The sequence below is a fragment of the Mya arenaria genome, chromosome 13, assembly GCF_026914265.1.
Source record: "Mya arenaria isolate MELC-2E11 chromosome 13, ASM2691426v1".
Classification (NCBI taxonomy): Eukaryota; Metazoa; Mollusca; class Bivalvia; order Myida; family Myidae; genus Mya; species Mya arenaria.
Window position 1 is genome coordinate 69,154,801 of NC_069134.1, and position 26,430 is coordinate 69,181,230.

The 26,430-nt window shown below is 37.8% G+C and overlaps 1 protein-coding gene across 1 annotated transcript; it reads right to left on the minus strand.

Moving 5' to 3' along the window:
• Positions 1 to 709: 709 nt before the first annotated feature.
• On the minus strand, positions 710 to 24,814 carry LOC128215510 (adhesion G protein-coupled receptor L1-like). Its single transcript, XM_052922192.1, has 20 exons — positions 24,809 to 24,814; positions 24,396 to 24,538; positions 23,731 to 23,852; positions 22,653 to 23,272; positions 22,292 to 22,397; positions 22,032 to 22,135; positions 19,244 to 19,426; positions 18,786 to 18,969; positions 18,295 to 18,414; positions 17,801 to 17,985; positions 17,372 to 17,548; positions 12,543 to 12,646; positions 11,780 to 11,863; positions 11,039 to 11,141; positions 10,154 to 10,307; positions 5,287 to 5,353; positions 5,100 to 5,166; positions 4,616 to 4,710; positions 3,184 to 3,352; positions 710 to 2,852 (listed from the first exon to the last, which is right to left on the minus strand). The coding sequence occupies exons 1-20, from the start codon at positions 24,812 to 24,814 to the stop codon at positions 2,664 to 2,666; spliced, it is 2,982 nt and encodes a 993-aa protein (XP_052778152.1). The 3' UTR covers positions 710 to 2,663.
• Between the last annotated feature and the right edge of the window lie 1,616 nt (positions 24,815 to 26,430).

Sequence of the window (26,430 nt, forward strand, 5' to 3'; positions counted from 1 at the left end):
TTATTCAATTCTTACGAAGCTTTGTCAGAATACTTGTGTATATCTTTTCTTGATCGTTTTTATTTAATATGGGTCACCTCAGGTATTACAACTAAGGAACTAAGTTAAATATTTTCTGAATGTCATAAAAAAAGTCATAAAATTTCAACATTCGTTTCCAAAGTTGTACTGAATTTTACATTTTATTATAGTATTTAATATTTGCATTAACATTATAGATACAATCTATTAGGAACTTGATTATCATATCATTTATTTATATATGGGTTTGATGATTGGGCAAAGCTGGAATGAATTAATAATTACTAAAAACAAGAGTGCTCCATGTGGAATATCGTTCTAGCATAAACAACAGGCATAACTCAAAAATAATTAAGAAAATAACTATTGTCTTTGTTACATGTGTGAACTGACCCTGGCATCATGTGTACCAAGTTTTATTCAAATATCTCTGGAAAAGGGCGCATGGTATAGCAAAGATGCCGCTAAAATAGTTGCCCTGGCAATACCCTTAAGTTCTTTTCGAAAACAGACAAGCTAAAAATTTTGCACACTTCCCATTCTTAAGGCATTAGACTCAAGTGTACTTTTGGACCATATCATATGACTGTACATATAATGACAAGCTTTTGTTTCATACGTTATCTAGTGACCTCCAAGTTTGGATACTTAAGAATGTGTCTTTGTTAGCAAATACAATAACAAGGCATTGTCTTTACAGATTTTATTGCATTTGAAGCATGTTTATACAGATAGAAGGAAATACTTAAAGATCAGTTTCAAACAAAAATATGCTTAAATGACTTTACACTGAGTGATATCACAGAGTTTATATGAGTTCAACTTCTGTATAAAATATATTATATCTGAGGTTCTGAAGAAACCTTAGAGCTATATCGTATATTAGAAGGGACATTTAACAAGATTACCGTACTGTAAAAAACTTTTCTAAATAGCAAATCACCTCTAGGTGCAAAGTTTTTCACAGAAAGAATGTTTTCTGCTTACAAAATCGATACTAGATACAAAATTGCTCTTTGGTAAACTTTATTATTTCAAGAGACAGCATCGCTCTGAGTTGCAACATTCCAACTAGATTCACAATAACTCCAATATTTAAAATCTCTTCTGGGTACAAAATTGCTCCTAGGTACAAAGTCACTCTCAGGATTCTTCACGAAAGGGTCGCAGATCTTTAACATTCAACATTCGAATGAGTCAATGACGTGATTGTATTTGTTATGAAGCGGAGCATATTGCTTATTTCATATTAATATATTATAATACACTGTGAATTGTACGAAAACAGGTAGAATGCCATCCTAAATTATATTACTTTTTTATTCAATTTCATAAGTGAACAAGAATGAGTTTTGATGTATATTAGGTTTGTTTCGTTTTAAATTGATCTGTAAAATATGCGGTTTCGTATACATCATTTGAGGCAAGGGGGTTGGACATATATGCACATAAACATCAAATAAGAAGCACCGACAATATATAAACTTATATTCAATAGTTAATGTAAATGATTCAATTGTGAAAAACACATTTACAGACAATATCCTGTGAGTATTATGCAAAAACGGATCAATATTTATAGATATAACCTGAAATCCTAACTATGAACATATACAATGTACTAGCTATATAGCATACTTTTGGAACCTAAAATGAATACCGTTATGCTGCAAAGTTACTATCTAAAGACCACCCAGTCACAGTAAATAATGTGCTGTTTTGGAAATTCACCAGCTCCTTGAACAATACACAACAACGAACAGCGCATCTATTGAAAACGAGATATAATAAAAAAAAACAATGGCTTATTCTTAACTGAACACAAGTACATGCCTTCTGAGTTTCAAAATATTGCTACATACAAAATAATATCTGGCCCCAATTAACATCTAAAGTCCTACATAACTAGATAAAGCTAAGCTCACTATTTTCTTAAGGTAATGTTTGTTTAATATTTATATTCTTTACGATTTTTGAACTTGAAAAGGAAACTGTATTTATAAAAATCGCGAAAAATTACTTTTTTATTTGGGTAAAGAAAGTTTGTTTAATGAAATAAGCTACTAAGGCTTTTTTATGCTTATGAACTTTCGAGAAAATGGGACCTTAGGCGAGTAGCTTTAAAAACAGCGCTTTGTAACGGTACTACATTAGCAATCGGAACTCTCTGCTATTATCCAAAGGAGGGATGATAATGTTCCGTTACATAACGCTATTTTTAAGCACCTTGCCCCTTCACTAGTGAAGCAGTGCTTTCTTGGTATTCCGAGGTTTGGTCCACACAAATTTGTACAACCACATTAAATAGAGAGACACCGGTACTAAGTTCCAGTCTATTAAATAATACACGCTAATAGGCTTGGCCTATATATAAAGTTTCGTACAAATGTTCAGTGGACTATTTCGTTTTTAGACTAATTTGTCCGAGGCTTGGAACTCATCTGGATCCTCGTATCTCCGAATTAATCGTGCTGTCACTTTTAATCCACGGACACAGTTAGTGCACGAGACACACATGATGTGTTATAGCGCAAATGCATACATGCCTGATTTTCACCAACATATAACACGTGTCATTATCACGCACGTTGCGAGTATAAGCATCATGTAGTTTGGTCCTCGTGATATCACGAGCCGGATTCTCACGCATCAGTGGATGTTCGGCGGTCCGTGCCGTTGGCGGTCTTAGAGAGGTCATAGAAACCCGGCTCTGAGCGACGGTGGAGCTGGAGGCCATTGGAGTGACCGGAAGCGTTCGCCTTGGAGGAGTGAGTGCCGCTGGATGACGGCCGCCGCTGATAGTCGATAAACCGTTCGTACTCCTTGCGGATCTGAAAAGATCAGTGTATATTGTTGTACTTAAAGAAGAGAAAACTTGATTCAAAGTTTTAACTATGTACATTTCCAAATGAAAATAATATACAGGTTGTACCTTTGTAGTTATTATAAATAAATCAAAAGAACTGGCATAAAAGTCATGCATAAAAATGCCACTGCATAACTATATGATCTTTAAACTGTAAGTTACACACATTACTTTCGACCGACAGAAATACTTACCAAAATAAACGCATTGATATTCAATGTTTAACAATACGACAAATCAAATAAATGAAAATCATACATGTACATGTACGCATGTTGCATATACGGAAATTCTACCTTTTTATTGAGGACACAGTGAAATACGAAAATGAAGAGGCCCTGGAGGGAGTTGAAAATGGTGAAGAGGTATGCGAATGGAAGGGCCTCCTCGCTGATGTAGAAAAAGCCAAACACCCACGTGAGGCCCAGCAGCACTTCAAGTGCCAGGGCTCCTTGGATCCATGCCCTAAAACAATATCAAATATGATGTGTAAAAATTGTAAAAGTGTATCGGTTTATGGATATCAAACTACCAACCATTTGTTAATAAGGAATTCGAATTCTGTCTAATTCTGGTCTCAAGGTATACATGTGAAAAAATCACACGCTCAATGTATATTTATTCATGAAACTTCGTGACAAATACTGTTTTAAATCACTATTTTTCGTTCGTTCGCCAGTTGAGTATTCGAAATTGTCGGTTGGTTATTCGCGAAATTCAACTACAAACTAGTCCGTAGTATGGGATTAAGATGACTGGTTGGACAAATAAATAACCGTTTAATTTCAAAAATCAACAGACTCTTGGGCCGTATTTACATAACCAATTTTTGTAGTGTCAATTACTATTGTTTGTATTTCTAATAAAATAATTTAACCGGGAATGTTGGAACGGGATCAAGGGAACAAAATTTCACAAATCAAAGCGCTAAGAGTACGAAAGGAACGTGTCATATCCGCGACATACACTATGTTTAGGACACTTAATATTAAGATCATTATGTTTTGTTTTGTTTTGGAAATGCATCGTTCCAATTCATATGATATTAAACAGAATCAGTGAAGAATAAATTAATACTCATGAAGATTTTCTAAAATAAGCAACGTTTGTATGCAGATTAAAATCATTTTTGTTGTGTTTTTCGCTGAAACAAGTAGATAAAACAATATTGAACTGGATTAATAAGGGCTACAAACGAGTGTCCGTGAAAACAGTTGTCTTAACACCCTGTACAAAGTATCATGCAGACAACCTCACTAATGGACACAAGACGTTCTTTTGTATAAATTTTGTTCCGATTTTGAAAGGAAAAAATAAACCGTCTAAAATGACTTCTATCACCTTATTGAAAATGGGGCCAGGGCTTCTAGACTTGTGAAATAGCAATAACTTGCTTTTAATTGGGACCAAAGCAAAGGCTCGTTTAGGATACTGGGTTTGTAGATTTGAAATAGAATGTGACTGCATGAAAACATATCTGTGCTACTGAACTTGTCAAGAAATGAACAGTTAAATAATAAGTCTACTTCTTGTGAATGATTTTGGGATTGTAAAGGGAGCCGACTTTCAGCTGAATGTTCAGTAGAAAAAAATACTGGCATTATGTGTATGAAAACTGTATGCGTGTGTGCCAGCTAATCTGTAGTCTGTATATTATATAGCAGCATACCTGTCTCATTACCTTCTCACTTATTAATTCTTAATCATACAGACTAATTAACCACCAACCTTATGTTTCCTGTCGGGGACTTGTCCTTCGTGAAAACATACTCTGAATGTTTACACACCGCTGTCATGGCGTATATCAATATCAACAGGTTCACCTGCAATATGGAAGAGAAATTCCAACTGTTCATCTTATTCAGAAATCCCACAAGGAATTTTAGGAATGTACAAATAATGTAAAGCGAAGGTAACATTTTTCCTATTCAGAGGCATTTTCAATGGGTCAGTTCTTACACAACTCTCTTACAACAATACAGTAAGTTACGTACACATTTGTTGTTGTTTCTTTCATATGGCAAACGAACTTTTGTTCCGATCGATTATCATATTACAATATAGGATTGAAGTGATTGTTTTTAATATAAGTTAAATAAACTCTCTAATAAAAAAGACTGACTGACAGTCCGAATCAGTTTAAATAGTTCTTAAAGTATTGACGAAGTAGTTTTAAGAGGAACAAGATTTACAACTATTTCCAAGAATTTACCAGTAATATAAATGCTACGGGACCAGCGAAGCTCCATAAAAACATTCTGTCTGAAGTCAACCAGCAACTGCAAAAGGAATCACCATATAAGATAAGCCACATGAATCATATTCATTATATTGCAGTCCAATGGAACAACTAAAATCCATGTTGTTGTAAAGACACGTGTAATAAAAAATAAACTCACTATTTCTCAGTTCCATATCCATCATGATAAACAAGAGCAGATATTCCAACAATCAAAAGTGGGAATCCTGAAAAGATAATGAAACATTTGCATAATGAAATCAATTTATTGCTCATATGTTACATACACTATAAAAACATGGTTTACTATTCCATTCAGTGAATGCATGAGCTACAGGAAACTAATTGTTCATACAATGCGGAATTCACATTTATAGATGCAAGTACTTCAATAAACAAGAGCCGTCGTAAGGCAGCGCGCTCGACTACGCCGCTTTGACTTAGAATACAATAACGATGTAATAATACCAAGTTTGGTCTCTTTATGTCAAACCTAACTAAAATTATTCGATACATAAGGTGACTTTGATGCTGCCCTCCCACCAGCCCGCCCAAACAATGACGCAAGTCATTCAAATAACTTAATTTCCCATTATGAAAATATGTTTAAGAATATACAAATATGCCTTTCAAATTTAAAACAAATAATAATAATAATAATAATTCAAGGGCCATAATTTTTATTTAGGCTTAAAACGGAGTGATGTTTCTTATTGTAAGATGGTCGTAAATAATTTTGAATTTTATTAAGTGCATTTAATGAACGGTATAGAAGTGTTTTTTTTATTAAAATCCCACCTTGCCCTTAACTTTTACTTGCCTTAAACTTTAACCTAAGTCAATCAGGGGCCATAACTTGTATTAAGGATATGGAGTTATGTAACCTCATTGGGTAATGGTCCCGAACAATTGTGTGAAGTGTTAACTCAATTGAATGAAGGGTATAGAAGTTATTAAACAATATCCCAACCTGCCCTAAAACTTTAACCTAAGTTCCATAGTCAATCAGGGGCCATAATTTGTATAAGATATCATATGGAGTTATCTAACCTCATTATGTGATGGCTCTGAACATCTGTGTGAAGTATTAAGTCAATTGAATGAATGGTATTGGAGTTTTAAGTGAAAATCCCAACTTGCCCTAAAACTTTAACCTGCCGTAAAACTTAAACCTAAGTCAATCAGGGGCCATAACTTGTATTTGGGATACTATGGGGTTATGTAACCTCATTGTATGATGGTCCTGAACAACTGTGTGGAGTATTAAGTCAATTGAACAAACGATATAGAAGTTATTAATAAATATTCCAACTTGCCCTGAAACTTTAACCTAAGTTCCATAGTCAATCAGGGGCCATAACATGTGTAAAGAATAATATGGAGTTATCTAACCTCATCATGTGATGACCCTGAATAACTGTGTGAAGTATTAAGTCAATTGAATGTAGGGTATTGGACTTATAATTGAAAATCCCAACTTGCCCTAAAACTTTAACCAGACGCCGACGCCGACGCTGGGGCGAGTAGTATAGCCCACCTATTCTTCGAATAGTCGAGCTAAAAAGGACAATTATGATGTGTTATAGGTGTACTTTTTACTGACGAAAATCTATCAACGTATTGCCTCAAATAGAAACTGGTATCCCTTTTTTTGTCTGTTTTATAACTTATACAGTTAATTTAAACCGCAAATTCACGTCCTGAACGGACAAGATAGTAGTGTTAGACCTGCCTCGATACGTATCATATTCGAAAAGATAGTAGTGTTTGACCGGCCTCGATACGTATCATATTCGAAAAGATAGTAGTTTTTGACCCGGCCTCGATACGTATCATATTCAAAAAGATAGTAGTGTTTGACCGGCCTCGATACGTATCATATAAGAAACGATAGTAGTGTTTGACCGGCCTCGATACGTATCATATCCGACAAGGTAGTAGTGTTTGACAGGGCTGGAAACCTTATTAATCAGACAAGATAGTAGAGCTTGACCGGCCACGATAGTATCATATCCGACGAGATAGTAGTATTGGATCGGCCACGATACGTATCATATCCTACGAGATAGTAGTGTTTGACCGGCCACGATACGTGCCATATCCGACAAGATAGTAGTGTTTGACCGGCCACGATATGTATCATATCCGACGAGATAGTAGTGTTCGACCGGCCACGATACGTATCATATCCAACGAGATAGTAGTGTTCGACCGGCCTCGATACGTATCATATCCGACAAGATAGTAGTGATTGACCGGCCAAAATACATATTTAATCCGACAAAATAGTACTGTTTGAGCGGCCACGATAGTATCTTATCCGACCAGATTGTAATGTTTGACCGGCCACGATACATTTTATATACGACGAAATACAACGATACGTTTTATATCCGACAACAGAGTAATGTTTGACCGGCCTCGATACGTATTAAATCCGACGAGATAGTAGTGTTTGACGGGCCACGATACGTGCCATATCCGACAAGAAAGTAGTGTATGACCGACCACGATAGTATCATATCCGACAAGGTAGTAGTGTTTGACCGCCACGATAGTATCATGTCAAACGAGATAGTAGTGTTTGACCGGCCACGATAGTATCGTATCCGACAAGGTAGTAGTGTTTGATCGGCCACGATAGTACCATATCCGACAAGGTAGTAGTGTTTGACCGGCCACAATACGTATTATATCCTACAAGGTAGTAGTGTTTTACCGGCCACGATAGTATCATATCCGACAGGGTAGTTGTGTTTGACCGGCCACGATAGTATCATATCCGACGAGATGGTAGTGTTTGACCGGCCACGAAAGTATCATATCCAACAAGATAGTAGTGTTTGACCGGCCACGATACGTGCCATATCCGACGAGATAGTAGTGTTTGACCGGCCGCGATACGTGCCAGCCACGATAGTATCATATCCGACAAGGAAGTAGTATTTGAACGGCCACGATAGTATCATATCCGACGAGATAGTAGTGTTTGACGGCCACGATAGTATCATATCCGACAAGGTAGTAGTGTTTGACCGGCCACGATAGCATCATATCCGACAAGTTAGTAGTGTTTGACCGCCACGATAGCATCATATCCGACAAGGTAGTAGTGCTTGACCGGCCACGAAAGAATCATATCCGACAAGGTAGTAGTGTTTGACCGGCCACAATAGTATCATATCCGACAAGGTAGTAGTGTTTGATCGGCCACGATAGTGTCATATCCGACAAGGTAGTAGTGTTTGTCCGGCCACGATAGTATCTTATCCAACAAGTGAGTATTGTTTGACCGGCCACGAAAGTATCATATCCGACAAGATAGTCGTGTTTGACCGGCCACGATAGTATCATATCCGACAAGGTAGTAGTGTTTGACCGGCCACGATAGTAACATATCCGACAAGGAAGTCGTGTTTGACCGGCCACGATAGTATTATATCCGAACGTTAGTCGTGTTTGACCGGCCACGAAAGTATCATATCCGACAAGGTAGTAGTGTTTGACCGGCCACAATAGTATCATATCCGACAAGGCAGTAGTGTTTGTCCGGCCACAATAGTATCATATCCGACAAGGTAGTAGTGTTTGACCGGCCACGATAGTGTCATATCCGACAAGGTAGTAGTGTTTGTCCGGCCACGATAGTATCTTATCCAACAAGTGAGTATTGTTTGACCGGCCACGAAAGTATCATATCCGACAAGATAGTCGTGTTTGACCGGCCACGATAGTATCATATCCGACAAGGTAGTAGTGTTTGACCGGCCACGATAGTAACATATCCGACAAGGAAGTCGTGTTTGACCGGCCACGATAATATTATATCCGAACGTTAGTAGTGTTTGACCGGCCACGAAAGTATCATATCCGACAAGGTAGTAGTGTTTGACCGGCCACGATAGTGTCATATCCGACAAGGTAGTAGTGTTTGTCCGGCCACGATAGTATCTTATCCAACAAGTGAGTATTGTTTGACCGGCCACGAAAGTATCATATCCGACAAGATAGTCGTGTTTGACCGGCCACGATATTATCATATCCGACAAGGTAGTAGTGTTTGACCGGCCACGATAGTAACATATCCGACAAGGAAGTCGTGTTTGACCGGCCACGATAGTATTATATCCGAACGTTAGTCGTGTTTGACCGGCCACGAAAGTATCATATCCGACAAGGTAGTAGTGTTTGACCGGCCACGATAGTGTCATATCCGACAAGGTAGTAGTGTTTGACCGGCCACGATAGTATCATATCCGACGAGATAGTAGTGTTTGACCGCCACGATAATATCATATCCGACGAGATAGTAGTGTTTGACCGCCACGATAGTATCATATCCAACGAGATAGTAGTGTTTGTCCGGCCACGATAGTATCATATCCGACGAGGTAGCAGTGTTTGATCGGCCTCGATACGTGCAATATCCGACAAGGTAGTAGTGTTAGGCCGGCCACGATACGCGCCATATCCGACAATGTAGTAGTGTTTGGCCGGACACGAAACGTGTCATATCCGAAAAGGCAGTAGTTTCTGACAAGGCACGACACGTTTTATACCCGGCGCTGTAGTAGTGTTTGACCGGTCACAAGACGTTTCATACCCGACGAGATAGTAGTGTTTGATCGGCCTCGATACGTGCAATATCCGACAAGGTAGTAGTGTTAGGACGGCCACGATACGCGCCATATCCGACAATGTAGTAGTGTTTGGCCAGACAAGATACGTGCCATATCCAACAAGGTAGGAGTGTTTGGCCGGACACGAAACGTGTCATATCCGAAAAGGCAGTAGTTTCTGACAAGGCACGACACGTTTTATACCCGGCGCTGTAGTAGTGTTTGACCGGTCACAAGACGTTTCATACCCGACGAGATAGTAGTGTTTGACCGATCATGATACGTTTCATACCCGACGAGTTAGTAGTGTTTGACCGGCCTCGATACGTACCATATCCGACGAGGTAGAAGAAATTTACCGGCCACGATACGAAAAGGTTTTTACCCTTGACCAGCCACAATACGTACCATATCCAACGAGGTAGTAGTATTTGACCCTTGATCTGGCGGCATCAAACACCTGGACGAGCATGAAGAGGATGTGGATACCCTCTAGAAACATCCAGAAGAAGCTTGATGTGAAGAAGAAGTGCAGCACGCCCGCGATCACCGCACACGCGATCTGAAATATGTTTAAAGGACACTTATAACTTTTAGATAGTATTGTATTTCACCCGAGAACAGAACAGGCATGGTTTGATCTGTGCATGAAAAAGCTTGTTTGTGCCGATTGATCTGACAAGGGGGCCTGTTTCAAGTACAAACTAACGAGTTACCTTAATATGCATACCATTACAACCTACGGAAATCGCAAGTTCGCCATCTTTCAATACTAACACAGTCTATTTTAATTGTCACTTCTCTGGCATATTATATGAAACGGAAGGTATTGGGTTTTAACAATACTATATGTTTGCAGCGTTAGCAGATATAAATTATTCAAGTACAACTTATTGTACACTAATGGCATTTTGCACGATGGTGGCGAAAACTGATTATAGCATCACGCTCGATTCCGTTTCCTAGGTAGAACCCAGTGATGGTGTGTGTGTGTTTTGGAGGCTATGCGAAAGTTAACATGGTGGAGATCGAACCCAAAACCTCTTTGGTGAGAGGCGGACAACTTTACCACTATATCAGTCTCGACCTGGTGTGGATTGAAACCCACAACCTCTTGGGTGAGAGGCGGACAACTTTACCACTATGTCACTATCGACCTGGCGTGGATCGAAACCCAAAACCTTTTGAATGAGAGGCTGACAAGTATTACCACAATATCAACCACGACCTAACGGGTATGGAACCCACAACCTCTTCCACTGGACCACTATCACTCTCTATTCTTGTACATACCTTATCATCCGTCCTCTGTATACCGGCAAGGAAGAGGATTTCCGCCACGAAGATCGTGAACACGAGATGTTTGTGGATTGAGTTCCGCTCCCCATGAACAGACCTGCAACAAGCGAGGCACGCAAAAAGTGAAGAGCGGCTTGAGGATTGGAAAAGAAATTAACTAGTTTTCTTATTAGTATAGGTTTGAGTATATTAAGTATTTTCTTCGTAAATAAGTAACCATATGTGGAGCGGCGCGCAGCGAAGCGACCGTGGTTTCTTATTTACGAAGAAAGTACTTAGTACGGGTGCGGTATGATAGTTTTTAAGCAAATGAAGACTGGCGCCGTTTAACTCATACATGCTCATGAATCATGAAGAATTAGGGGACACGAACCACTTAAGAACTTGCACAAACACGTGCATTATAAGGCGTAGTTGTGAACTTGTAACCATGCACATGCAAGATTATGTGTAAGAAGTCAAGTTTATTTAAACGGTTAACGCCTTAAATGAGTTCCTTAATAATAAGTCATGGTACGAATAATTTGTAAGTGAAAACAAACAGACAACTGAATGATCAAATAAGGATCTTGCAGCGTTGAAAATATCAATAAAAATAAAATCATGAAATATAAATAGGCATTTTTAAATGAAAATGGTTACTTTTGCATGACTTTGGTTTTTTTGCAGTTAAATAAAATATGCATGCAAACAAACACACACAAATCTACAATCAAAACCTGAAGTAAACCGTACCGAGAGGCGGAGCCTGCATAGTTACTACCGCCACTGTTAACCCGCTCGTCGGCGCTGCTACGATGTCCCTTAATGCAGCGGCAGCTGTAAAACGGGAACCAGTCATGCAGCAAAAGTCACGTGTTAGTTTACAAGGCAAGAGAAAGTTGGTTTTTGCCATGCTTTAGTAAGTTCAATGAGAATCGGGATGCATCAAAACTATTCATGAGGGTCGTTTTCACTATCATATTGATATTAAATATACCCAGTACAATATGCAAGAACACTTGCTTTTTCTAGGAACCTTTAAACAAAACTTAGACCGCATTGTAAACAAATTTTCCAAAAACACTTACACTTCGAGAGGGGGTCATGTATTTTTGAGAATTTGGATCTTAGAGTATTGTATACCTCTATCAAAATTATCTTGTTAGGCAAGCAGCTGTATAGAACAATAACCATTATTATACCATGCTTTGGAATAAATAAAGTCATAACTGCATTGCAGACTCGTTATCTACATGATGCTCCCTTAAGATCTCTATTAAAATGTCATGCATTCAGGATTTTTTTACTGAATATATGAAACAATTGTTTACATGAGGTAAATGGATCCATTGTTTACTGAATATATGGAACAATTGTTTACCTGAGGTAAATGGATCCATTTTTTACTGAATATATAGAACAATTGTTTACCTGAGGTAAATGGAATGATATTTTAACTGAATATATGGCACGATCTTTCCCCGTTTTATTTAAGGCGTACGGAACAATTATTTACCTGAGGCAAATAAAAGTGAGCCAGCTGAAGAAACAGCAGACGGCAGAGATGATGATCCCGGCGTAGGTGATGTATGACAGGACCACCGCATGTACACCCTTGATCTAGAGACAGAGGATTGCATAATTTGTAAGAGACAGATGATTAAATACGTTTTTAGGTTCAGACATCATAAACATGTTTGTTATTTGAGACAGATGATCATATTCGTAATTAAAGTCAGATGATCATATACGTTATTAGAGTCAGATAATCATTATATTATATGTGATATAAGAGTCATACATGTTATAACAGTCAGATGATCATATTTGTTATTTGAGTCAGATGATCATATTTGTTATTTATCTCAGATGATCATATTTGTTATTGTATCCGATGATCATATTTGTTATTTGAGTCAGATGATCATATTTGTTATAAGAGTCAGAATATCATATACGTTATTGGAGACAAATGGTCAAATTCAGCATAAGAGTCAGATGACCATACACTTTATTAGAGTCAGATGATCATATATGTTATTAGAGAAAAATGATCATATTCGTTATTAGAGACAAATGATCAAATATGCTACTATAGTCAGATGATCATATACGTTATTAAAGTCAGATGATCATATATGCTACTATAGTCAGATGATCATATACGTTATTAGAGTTAGAAGATCATATATGTTATTAGAGTTAGATGATCATATATGTTATTAGAGTCAGATGATCATATACGTTATTAGAGCCAGATGATCATATATGTTATTAGAGAAAAATGATCATATTCGTTATTAGAGACAAATGATCATATATGCTACTATAGTCAGATGATCATATATGTTATTAGAGTTAGAAGATCATATACGTTATTAGAGCCAGATGATCATATACGTTATTAGAGCCAGATGATCATATAGGTTATAAGAGTCAGATGATCATATATGCTATTAGAGTCAGATGATCATATATGTTATTAGAGTCAGATGATCATATATGTTATTAGAGTCAGATGATCATATACGTTATTAGAGCCAGATGATCATATATGTTATTAGAGAAAAATGATCATATTCGTTATTAGAGTCAGATGACCATATACGTTATTAGAGTCAGATGATCATATACGTTATTAGAGTCAGATGATCATATATGTTATTAGAGTCAGATGATCATATTCGTTATTAGAGTCAGATGATCATATATGTTATTAGAGTCAGATGATCATATATATTATTAGAGTCAGATGATCATATACGTTATTAGAGCCAGATGATCATATATGTTATTAGAGAAAAATGATCATATTCGTTATAAGAGTCAGATGACCATATACGTAATTAGAGTTAGATGATCATATACGTTATTAGAGCCAGATGATCATATATGTTTTTAGAGTCAGATGATCATATTCGTTATTAGAGTCAGATGATCATATATGTTATTAGAGTCAGATGATCATATTCGTTATTAGAGACAAATGATCATATGTGTTATTAGAGAAAAATGATCATATTCGTTATTAGAGTCAGATTACCATATACGTTATTAGAGTCAGATGATCATATACGTTATTAGAGCCAGATGATCATATATGTTATTAGAGTCAGATGATCATATTCGTTATTAGAGTCAGATTACCATATACCTTATTAGAGCCAGATGATCATATATGTTATTAGAGAAAAATGATCATATTCGTTATTAGAGACAAATGATCATATATGCTACTATAGTCAGATGATCATATATGTTATTAGAGATAGAAGATCATATACGTTATAAGAGCCAGATTACCATATACGTTATTAGAGCCAGATGATCATATATGTTATAGAGTCAGATGATCATATATGTTATTAAAGGCAGATGATCATATATGCTACTAAAGTCAGATGATCATATACGTTATTAGAGCCAGATGATCATATATGTTATTAGAGAAAAATGATCATATTCGTTATTAGAGACAAATGATCATATATGCTACTATAGTCAGATGATCATATATGTTATTAGAGTTAGAAGATCATATACGTTATTAGAGCCAGATGATCATATACGTTATTAGAGCCAGATGATCATATAGGTTATAAGAGTCAGATGATCATATTCGCTATTAGAGTCAGATGATCATATATGTTATTAGAGTCAGATGATCATATATGTTATTACAGTCAGATGATCATATACGTTATTAAAGCCAGATGATCATATATGTTATTAGAGAAAAATGATCATATTCGTTATTAGAGTCAGATGACCATATACGTTATTAGAGTCAGATGATCATATACGTTATTAGAGTCAGATGATCATATATGTTATTAGAGTCAGATGATCATATTCGTTATTAGAGTCAGATGATCATATATGTTATTAGAGTCAGATGATCATATATATTATTAGAGTCAGATGATCATATACGTTATTAGAGCCAGATGATCATATATGTTATTAGAGAAAAATGATCATATTCGTTATAAGAGTCAGATGACCATATACGTAATTAGAGTTAGATGATCATATACGTTATTAGAGCCAGATGATCATATATGTTTTTAGAGTCAGATGATCATATTCGTTATTAGAGTCAGATGATCATATATGTTATTAGAGCCAGATGATCATATATGTTATTAGAGTCAGATGATCATATTCGTTATTAGAGACAAATGATCATATGTGTTATTAGAGAAAAATGATCATATTCGTTATTAGAGTCAGATTACCATATACGTTATTAGAGTCAGATGATCATATACGTTATTAGAGCCAGATGATCATATATGTTATTAGAGTCAGATGATCATATTCGTTATTAGAGTCAGATTACCATATACCTTATTAGAGCCAGATGATCATATATGTTATTAGAGAAAAATGATCATATTCGTTATTAGAGACAAATGATCATATATGCTACTATAGTCAGATGATCATATATGTTATTAGAGATAGAAGATCATATACGTTATAAGAGCCAGATTACCATATACGTTATTAGAGCCAGATGATCATATATGTTATTAGAGTAAAATGATCATATTCGTTATTAGAGACAAATGATCATATATGCTACTATAGTCAGATGATCATATATGTTATTAGAGTTAGAAGATCATATACGTTATTAGAGCCAGATTACCATATACGTTATTAGAGTTAGAAGATCATATACGTTATTAGAGTAAAATGATCATATTCGTTATTAGAGACAAATGATCATATATGCTACTATAGTCAGATGATCATATATGTTATAGAGTCAGATGATCATATATGTTATTAAAGGCAGATGATCATATATGCTACTAAAGTCAGATGATCATATATGCTATTAGAGTCAGATGATCATATATGTTATTAGAGTCAGATGATCATATATGTTATTAGAGTCAGAAGATCATATATGTTATTAGAGTCAGATGATCATATACGTTATAAGAGACCAATGATCATATATGTTATTAGAGTCAGAAGATCATATATGTTATTAGAGTCAGATGACCATATATGTTATTAGAGTCAGAAGATCATATATGTTATTAGAGACCAATGATCATATATGTTATTAGAGTCAGAAGATCATATATGTTATTAGAGTCAGATGATCATATATGTTATTAGAGTCAGATGATCATATATGTTATTAGAGTCAGATGACCATATATGTTATAAGAGACGGACGAGCATATACGTTATTAGAGTAAGATGATCATATACGTTATAAGAGACCAATGATCATATATGTTATTAGAGTCAGAAGATCATATATGTTATTAAAGTCAGAAGATCATATATGTTATTAGAGTTAGATGGTCATATACGTTATTAGAGTCAGAAGATCATATATGTTATTAGAGTCAGATGATCATATATGTTATTAGAGTCAGATTATCATATATGTTATTAGAGTCAGATGATCATATATGTTATTAGAGTCATATGATCATGTATACGTTATTAGAGTCAGAAGATCATATATGTTATTAGAGTCAGATGATCATATATGTTATTAGAGTCAGATGATCATATATGTTATTAGAGTCAGATGATCATGTATGTTATTAGAGTCAGATGATCATATATGTTATTAGAGTCAGATGATCATATATGTTATTAGAGTCAGATGATCATATATGTTATTAGAGTCAGATGATCATATATGTTATTAGAGTCTGATGATCATGTATGTTATTAGAGTCAGAAGATCATATATGTTATTAGAGTCAGATGATCATATATGTTATTAGAGTCAGATGATCATATATGTTATTAGAGTCAGATGATCATATATGTTATTAGAGTCAGATGATCATGTATGTTATTAGAGTCAGATGATCATATATGTTATTAGAGTCAGATGATCATATATGTTATTTAAGTCAGATGATCATATATGTTATTAGAGTCAGAAGATCATATATGTTATTAGAGTCAGAAGATCATATATGTTATAAGAGACGGACGAGCATATACGTTATTAGAGATAAATGGTCAAATATGTTATTAGAGACGGGTGATATTATACGTTTTAGATTAAGATGGTCATATTTTTATATAGCCAGATGATCTTATATGTATTTAGAGTCAGATGAGCATATCCATTTTTAAAGACAGATACTCCTTTTATTGGGGTGCATATTGAAGGTAGCTAAATTACTTTGCAAACAATGATTAATTGAACGCCAATGTGGTTCGTTAAATAAGAAAGCTACTAAAAAGATATTATCCACAAAGATTAGGAAATAACTTATGGCGCGTTGGTATAAGTCACATGCCACCGCGACGAATGGGATCACATATTAAAGGATACAGGTAAGAACGTTGGAATACCTCTGTTTTATGGATGTCCATGAGAACGGCGAAACTGGTGAGGTGGTCACAGCGACACAAAGTGTGGGTATCGTTAGTTTTGTCCAGGGCACAGCCCTTCTGGGACCAGGAGCCCGAGAAACCAAGGCTATAGTTCCAGAACGAACATTTGTGTTGGTATCGCTCAACCCCGTCCACCTGCGTATCGAGTGAATACATGTTTATCATTTGTTCACTTTTGCCACAGTCCCAATGGAAATACACTTCAATTGGGCATGAAAGAGCTCTATGTACCAAAGGATTAGTGCCTAGAAAAATAGTTGGTAAATTCCAACTACATGCTGTCTGTTTAAAGCGATTTGTTCCTAAGAAGAAAGGTCATTTCTCCGTCGGAATGTAACCCTATACTGGGTTTAGTGGTGTAGCTACAACAGGCATGTAACAATGTACCTTTTCCGTTTTAAAGGCTATTATAACCGGCTCTGTTAGCTGCACCTGGCCCTCCGTTCCTCCGAGGGTAGCGCTCAACACGCGGCTGGCTACACGACGCTCTGACGTCACATCCGCTGACTGCTCGGGTTCCAACAGACCGCCAAATGTTCGATATTCAAGGAATACCGCCCGCGAAACGCCGCCTTAAATTGCAGATTATGTTTAAATTAGAAAATTAGAGGTATCTTATATCTTAAGATGTCAAACATGTTGTACATGTTTATGCACTTGATAATTATGCACTTGGCAATAAGAGTTACTTCATAAAAAAAGAGAATATGATTTTACCCTTGAAAAAAAAAGATTCCAACTCAAGCATTTCCATTATAGAAATAAAAAGGTAAAAAATATCACATTAAATAACTGCACATTTCTTCAATACCTTTTTCATGAACAACTTCATAGTTACTGACTATCTTTTCACGTTTATTTTAAACTTTATTTTACCCTACCTGAGCTATGAGCTAATAAATTTTCCTCAGGAATGTAGAAAGAGTTGTCTTCCCGTTGAAACTTCACATTTCCCTCCCCTGGAAGCGTGTTCGCCATTGATAACACGTGCACTTCAGCGGCTAAAATCAGACGAGTCCATACATACATGTATATTAAGCGTGAATTATATGTACAAACTACTATATTTAGTGTGTGGTATATGTATAAACTTAAGTTCACATTTATGCATGGAAACTGATGCAATACTGTATTCATTCACATTTTTTAGTAATCATTCGGATTGTCATGGCAGGATTATTACATTTTTTTTAAATAAGAAAACAATACTGTTGGACCGTCGATTAACCTTTTCTTTAAAACAAGTAAAAAAAAATATATTAAAAAATAGTTCAATGACATTTTTGACACACTGTTCGCTGCGTTTACCTAATTCAACAAATACAAACTCAGATTCCTATTAGAATATCTCCTTCGAACTTCAAAATGTTACCTATGTTCTCGTCCTCAATCGTCTGAACCCCGGGTTCCGTGAACGTTTCCGCCATCGCCAACGTCACGTTCTCGACGGAACGCATGAGGGAGGCAGCAACGATCCGTTGTGACGCCGGCTCCATTCCCGCCCATGTGCTCTTCTTGTCATTGGCGACAAGACCGCTTCCACACTTTAGGACGTCCTTAAATCAGCATTATTACATTTTAAAAACTCTGGATTCAATCTAATTGCAAAAGTTTTAAAAGTCTTTTCGATCCGCTCTCGAGCATTATATTATAAGCCAGAGCAGCATTCTTATCACTACATCATACAAATCATCGTCAGCAGCAGCAGCAGCAGCAAAACCACCACCACCACCACATTCGTAAGCTACAACACTGTTCTGTAATGAACTAATTCAATCAAAGCACTGCATGAACTGAATGTTATATTAAAGCAACATACTATATAAATACCTTTATGATGGTTTTGGCCTGTGAGGCGTTGTTAGGCTTGGCGCGACCGGCCGTCTCCAAGAGGACGGTTGTCTGGTAGAGATCCTGCTCCGACATGGCCGGGGTTTCGCCCGCGGCCGCCAAACTTCCGGTGAACGCTAGTGCCGCCTCCGCATTATCAGGGTCCTCCAGAAACGCCTCACTCTGAAAAAAAAAAATGTGCACTTCTATTAAAATAGATGCCCAAAAAGAGTCTAAGAGTCTCTAATTATGAAAAACCAAACAGGATCAAAACAATGCCATGGTTTAGCTGTAGGTATTAATTTCTAAATGCAGATGGGAAAACGTCCATTTTTGGTTTTGACTGTGGGATTTACAAGCTTTGTCAATTTCCGGCTAACACGAACGGCAATGACGATATTAAAATAATGAAAGAAAAAAATACAAGAAGTTTGCCAGAAATTGTTGTCTGTCAAAATAGTTATATAATTGAATATTGAATAATATTTGGAAAGGAGTTAAGTTAATCGAACATGGCTTGGCATTGATGCGTTTTTAGATTTTCCAATCACTAAAAGCATCCGGAAAATGATGGAAAACTCCAGCGTCTGATTATTAAATCTTGTACTTCGGGATTACGTTAACCAAGCCAATAATGCATTTAGATCTACAAGTGCATCACATGTGTACGCTCTGTGATTTAATTACATAATGACATTTTAATGAAATAACAGATTTTGCAGACATGTGAAGTTAAGACATTTCGCCCGGGGATCTACAAATGATGCATGCATGCACTTTTACATTCGGCAGAATTATGCAGCGCTGCGAATAATCTGCGAATTCTTGATATCAGACGGATTTAAATGAAGCTGCATTCCTTCTGATGCCCATTGATTTCTCTTTTATTATAATTATTATGATAAATGAACTCCGCGATATTCATCGAGATAAATTCCGGCTGAGATGAGTTTATCACAAATGGTGTTCACGTGTTTCTGTGTAATGCGTCAGCCTAGAGCAAGAACTCAATAACTGCATATGCAAAAAGAAGCATTAAAGGGACTAGACACCAGATGGTCCAAACATCGGCAAATACAGTATTTCCTCAAAAAAATCCTAGAATTGTCAATGCGAGCTGGTTGGAGGCCGATGATACATCACTTTACAAGGTTACAATAATAAACACCTCAATCATGTTGCTGTCTGATCTATGTTTTCCCGCTTAAACTCGCGCATAACGGTTTATAATTATAATAAATAAATAAATAAATAAATAAATAAATAAATAAATAAATAAATAAATAAATAAATAAATAAATAAATAAATAAATAAACAAAAAAATAAATAAATAAAAAAGATAAATTAATAAAATAAATAAATAAGGGATTTCGTGCCACGGCAGATCACGAGGGATATCACATCTCTGTAGGGCACGAGGATATAAAGTTTCAACAGGACACGAGGGATATCAACCTTCAACATGACAAGAGGGATATAAAGTTTCAACAAGACACGAGGGATATCAACCTTCAACAGGACACGAGGAATATAAAGTTTCACTACTAGACACGAGGGCTATTACGCCTCGGCAGGACACGAGGGATATTACGCCTCGGCAGGACACGAGGGATATCACACCTCGGCAGGACACGAGGGATATCACGCCTCGGCAGGACACGAGGGATATCACGCCTCGACAAGACACGAGGGATATCAAGCCTCGGCAGGACACGAGGGATATCACGCCTCGGCAGGACACGAGGGATATCACGCCTCGACAAGACACGAGGGATTACAAGCTTCAATAGGACACGAGGGATATTACGCCTCGGCAGGACACGAGGGATTACAAGCTTCAATAGGACACGAGGGATATCACGCCTCGACAAGACACGAGGGATATCACTCCTCGGCAGGACACGAGGGATATCACGCCTCGGCAGGACACGAGGGATTACAAGCTTCAATAGGACACGAGGGATATCACGCCTCGACAAGACACGAGGGATATTACGCCTCGGCAGGACACGAGGGATTACACGCTTCAATAGGACACGAGGGATATCACGCCTCGGCAGGACACGAGGGATATTACGCCTCGGCAGGACACGAGGGATTACACGCTTCAAGAGGACACGAGGGATATCACCCCTCTGCAGGACACGAGGGATATTACGCCTCGGCAGGACACTAGGGATTACACGCTTCAATAGGACACGAGGGATATCACGCCTCGACAGGACACGAGGGATAATACGCCTTGGCAGGACACGGGGGATTACACGCTTCAATAGGACACGAGGGATATCACGCCTCGACAAGACACGAGGGATATTACGCCTCGGCAGGACACTAGGGATTACACGCTTCAATAGGACACGAGGGATATCACGCCTCGGCAGTACACGAGGGATATTACGCCTCGGCAGGACACGAGGGATTACACGCTTCATTAGGACACGAGGGTTATCACGCCTCAGCAGGACACGAGGGATATTACGCCTCGGCAGGACACGAGGGATTTCACGCTTCATTAGGACACGAGGGTTATCACGCCTCGGCAGGACACGAGGGAATACAAGCTTCATTAGGACACGAGGGTTATCACGCCTCGACAGGACACGAGGGATTATAAGCTTCATCAAGACACGAGAGATATGACGCCTCGGCAGCGCATGAGGTTCTTCTGGTTCTATATACAATGTATTACGTCTCTGCAGGACACGAGTCATATGACTTTACCCGCCAGCTCTATCCAACACCATATTTGTAATTGACTGTTACACATTATTAGAAAACTGTTACCTGTCTGGTAAGATTCTGGACAGCCGGGGAAGTACACTGTTGAACATTGGGCTCTCTTCGCCAGCACACAACAGGGTTCCTAGAACAGTGCCACATTGCATTTCCTGGAAAAAAAGTGAACATAAGCATGTCAATACTTCTACATAATGTGTAGTCTGTATAAAAATTCACCCATGCGTTTTCAGAAATAGGTTGGTGTACGAACATGTCTAAAGAAAGAATCGAGTGGGGCGAGAAATACGACTAATCACGTGACGTACCGTGTTCACACTGAACCTGCACTTGTCCAGGGCTGGAGCGCGGCCACGAGATCCCGAAAGCCTGCACAGGCGGGCACGTGCTCTCGTAGTTCACAGCGTAACAGTCCTGTTGGGGAGGACAATATAATTCTTATTTGAATGTCAAAATGGGTTCTTAATTATATATATGGTAATTTGTATTGAAAATTTAGCTTTTGATTTAAATAACTACAATGTAGACAGAAGTGTAGACAAAATTGACAAACCCGTTGGGGTGCCTTTGTTACTAGTTCTTTTTTATTTTTAAAAATAATCCGTCACAGTTTTTTCAACCTTTGTGTTTCTTTCATAGTATTACAGTTTTATTACAAGGTAAAATAACCTTAAACTTTTCCAATTCAATTTCTCTTTCTCTCTCTGCAGACGGTGTCGTCGGCGTTGGCGGGCTGGTTTTGCTGGTAGGCTTGTTGGTGTTCGGTGGTCGGTCCGTCGGCTTGTTTGGATTTGGGGTCCTGTCTGTTGGCCTATTTGGATTCTGCGTCCTGTCTGTCGGTACATCTGGGTTGTCTGTGCGATCAGTGGGTTGACTAGAGTTATCCGTTGTGATGTTCGGGTTTTGCGTCGGTCTGTTTGTAGGATTCGGATTTCCGGTCACGTTATTCGATCGTCGGGTTCCACCACTAGGAACATCCGGTTTAGGCGTCGACTCTGAGCCTGAGCCTCCTTCACCATCGGTAGTCGTCCCCTGATTAGCTGGATCCGTCACATCCGGTTGGCCTGTAGTCGAAACGCCAGGATCCTGTGTGCTGCTGGTGTCGCCGTCGGGTCGCGGTGTACCGCTAGTCTGGTTGCTGACATCCGGAAGTTCCGTCGGTTCATCCGTGTGGTTACGCGTCGTCTGGTTGGGACCGACATCGGGTGTCGTATGCTGAGTACTCGGCTGCCCGGTGCGCACTGTTGAGATTTCTGGTTCATCGGAAGTGGATTCTGTTCCGTTACCATCTCCTCAGTGGTTGTGACTGGTGCCACTGTTGTAGCTGAAGTTGTGGTGGCCGTTGTGGTTGTTAAAGCTTTAAAAAGAAAAGAAAGAAAGTTGCATATTACGGCTAAAGGTGATTTATTCCTATGGACTGCAATGCGGGGTATTATTTGCTGCTGTTTTTGTAAAACAGTGACATTAAATTACTTTTTAAAGTTAATTTACAAGTCATGCGGTAACATTGAGCATTAATTGACGACAAATCGGCCGTTTGATAGTAGGAAAATGAAACTGAAATATTGAATGACATTGACATATCCATGATTAAGTTACGTACGTAGTATAAAGTAATATGATTAACATGACTTCTGACCTTTTAAAATTGAACATTTATATCCTAAACTCCAAGGTTTCACACAAATATATTTTCTGTATTTCGCATACTACCGAGCGACCTTCACTTGTTAAATCCCGTACGTACCTGTACGGTTTTGTTCACAGATGAACGGGTGCTGCAATTCACAGTCTTCTTCAATGAGATACCCCTGGTAGTCGAACATAGCACAGTCTGCCGGTGCTCCTGGTTGTGCCGGAGCCCAATCACTGAAGTGAATATTACATGATACTAATGTGGTTCATGTTGTTGAATAAGTTATTGTTGTTGTTTTTGTTGTTGTTGTTTGTGGTGGTGATGGTGCTGCTGCTGCTGCTGTTGCTGTTGCTGTTGTTGTTGTTGTTGTTGTTGTTGTTGTTTCAAGTCAGAATGTGAAAGATATAATTAATGTCAACACAGGTCGTAGTATGTCTTTATGTCGTAAAAATGAAATATCTAAAATTCTTAAATAACCACAAGCGGACCCCGGGGAGGAAACTTTTCCAAATTAACTTTTCTATTTCAATATAGGATGAAAAAAGGTAATAAAATACGCCCAAAGTGCACTATTTCGGAGAAGAAATTGTCAAAAAAAAATTGGCAAAGTACTTCAAAATTACCCCTTCCAACATTTAAACTAAAATTAGTTTCGGTTCTGAGGAAGGGGCGCAAGTCAAAAGGCTACGCCCCCTCTAACGTCAAATCCTGGAACCGCCCCTGATAACTCGGTCCTTTTTAATCTTAACCCAACACCTTTACGACAAGCTACTCACGTTAGTTTAGAGTTGAACTCTTCGTCGCTAACCCATCTCCACTGCGCGGGCTCGCCACCAAACTCTAGCCCCACCCACCAGTTTAGGTAATCGGTCGACCTATACGTGTTGACTAACCTCTTTAGTTCATTTACCACACCTTGCTGAAAATAAAAAAGGATTCCTGTCAAACTAAAACCAAACAGAGGAAAAGTAACATGTTCGATTTAAGGGAAGACATACATTATCTCGATAGAAGACAAAACTTTTGCACGGAGAGGCGTGCACAATTTCATTACAGACGCAGGCTTACATATTATATATTGTGTATATATTAAATATATATCATTTTTGTTAATAGACACGCACTCGTTAAAAGAAATGATATATACACATGCACAATAACCGTTAACATACATACACTACTCGTTTACAGACATGTTATATGCTTAAGCAGACACGCACTTCACTCAATATTTGTTAACAGCAAAACAATAATTGTTGATAGGAATACAATATTCTTAAACAGACACATCCTTTAAACAGACACAAAATATTCTTGAACAGACATGCAGTATTTGTTAACAAACACAAACTTACAATAACATAAATTATACATTTTTCCACGAAGGACACATACTATTCGACAACAGACACACATCCGTTTTCAATAGAGACAACATTCGATATTAGACACAGATTGTCGATGCCAGACACACATCAGTTTTCAATAGAGACGACATTCGATAATAGACACACATTGTCGATGCCAGACGCCCATCAGTTTTCAATAGAGACAACATTCGATAATAGACACACATTGTCGATGCCAGACGCCCATCAGTTTCCAATAGAGACAACATTCGATAATAGACACACATTGTCGATGCCAGACACACATCAGTTTCCAATAGAGACAACATTCGATAATAGACATGCATTGTCGATGCCAGACACCCATCAGTTTCCAATAGAGACAACATTCGATAATAGACATGCATTGTCGATGCCAGACGCCCATCAGTTTTCAATAGAGACAACATTCGATAATAGACACACATTGTCGATGCCAGACGCCCATCAGTTTTCAATAGAGACAACATTCGATAATAGACACACATTGTCGATGCCAGACACACATCAGTTTTCAATAGAGACAACATTCGATAATAGACACACATTGTCGATGCCAGACGCCCATCAGTTTTCAATAGAGACAACATTCGATAATAGACACACATTGACGATGCCAGACGCCTATCAGTTTTCAATAGAGACAACATTCGATAATAGACACACATTGTCGATGCCAGACACACATCAGTTTTCAATAGAGACAACATTCGATAATAGACACACATTGTCGATGCCATACGCCCATCAGTTTTCAATAGAGACAACATTCGATAATAGACACACATTGTCGATGCCAGACACACATCAGTTTTCAATAGAGACAACATTCGACAACAGACACACATTGACGATGCCAGACGCCCATCAGTTTTCAATAGAGACAACATTCGATAATAGACACACATTGTCGATGCCAGACACACATCAGTTTTCAATAGAGACAACATTCGATAATAGACATGCATTGTCGATGCCAGACGCCCATCAGTTTTCAATAGAGACAACATTCGATAATAGACACACATTGTCGATGCCAGACGCCCATCAGTTTTCAATAGAGACAACATTCGACAACAGACACACATTGACGATGCCAGAAACACATCAGTTTTCAATAGAGACAACATTCGATAATAGACACACATTGTCGATGCCAGAAGCCCATCAGTTTTCAATAGAGACAACATTCGATAATAGACACACATTGTCGATGCCAGACGCCCATCAGTTTTCAATAGAGACAACATTCGATAATAGACACACATTGTCGATGCCAGACGCCCATCAGTTTTCAATAGAGACAACATTCGATAATAGACACACATTGACGATGCCAGAAACACATCAGTTTTCAATAGAGACAACATTCGATAATAGACACACATTGTCGATGCCAGACGCCCATCAGTTTCCAATAGAG

What these genes read in the sequence shown, in the direction of transcription:
- LOC128215510 (XM_052922192.1), bottom strand. An exon ending in GAGTTCAACTCTAAACTAAC is followed by an intron (nt 23,853 to 24,395) that starts GTGAGTAGCTTG and finishes TATTCACTTCAG; the next exon opens with TGATTGGGCTCCGGCACAAC. An exon ending in CCGTAGCATTTATATTACTG is followed by an intron (nt 4,711 to 5,099) that starts GTAAATTCTTGG and finishes TCCATATTGCAG; the next exon opens with GTGAACCTGTTGATATTGAT.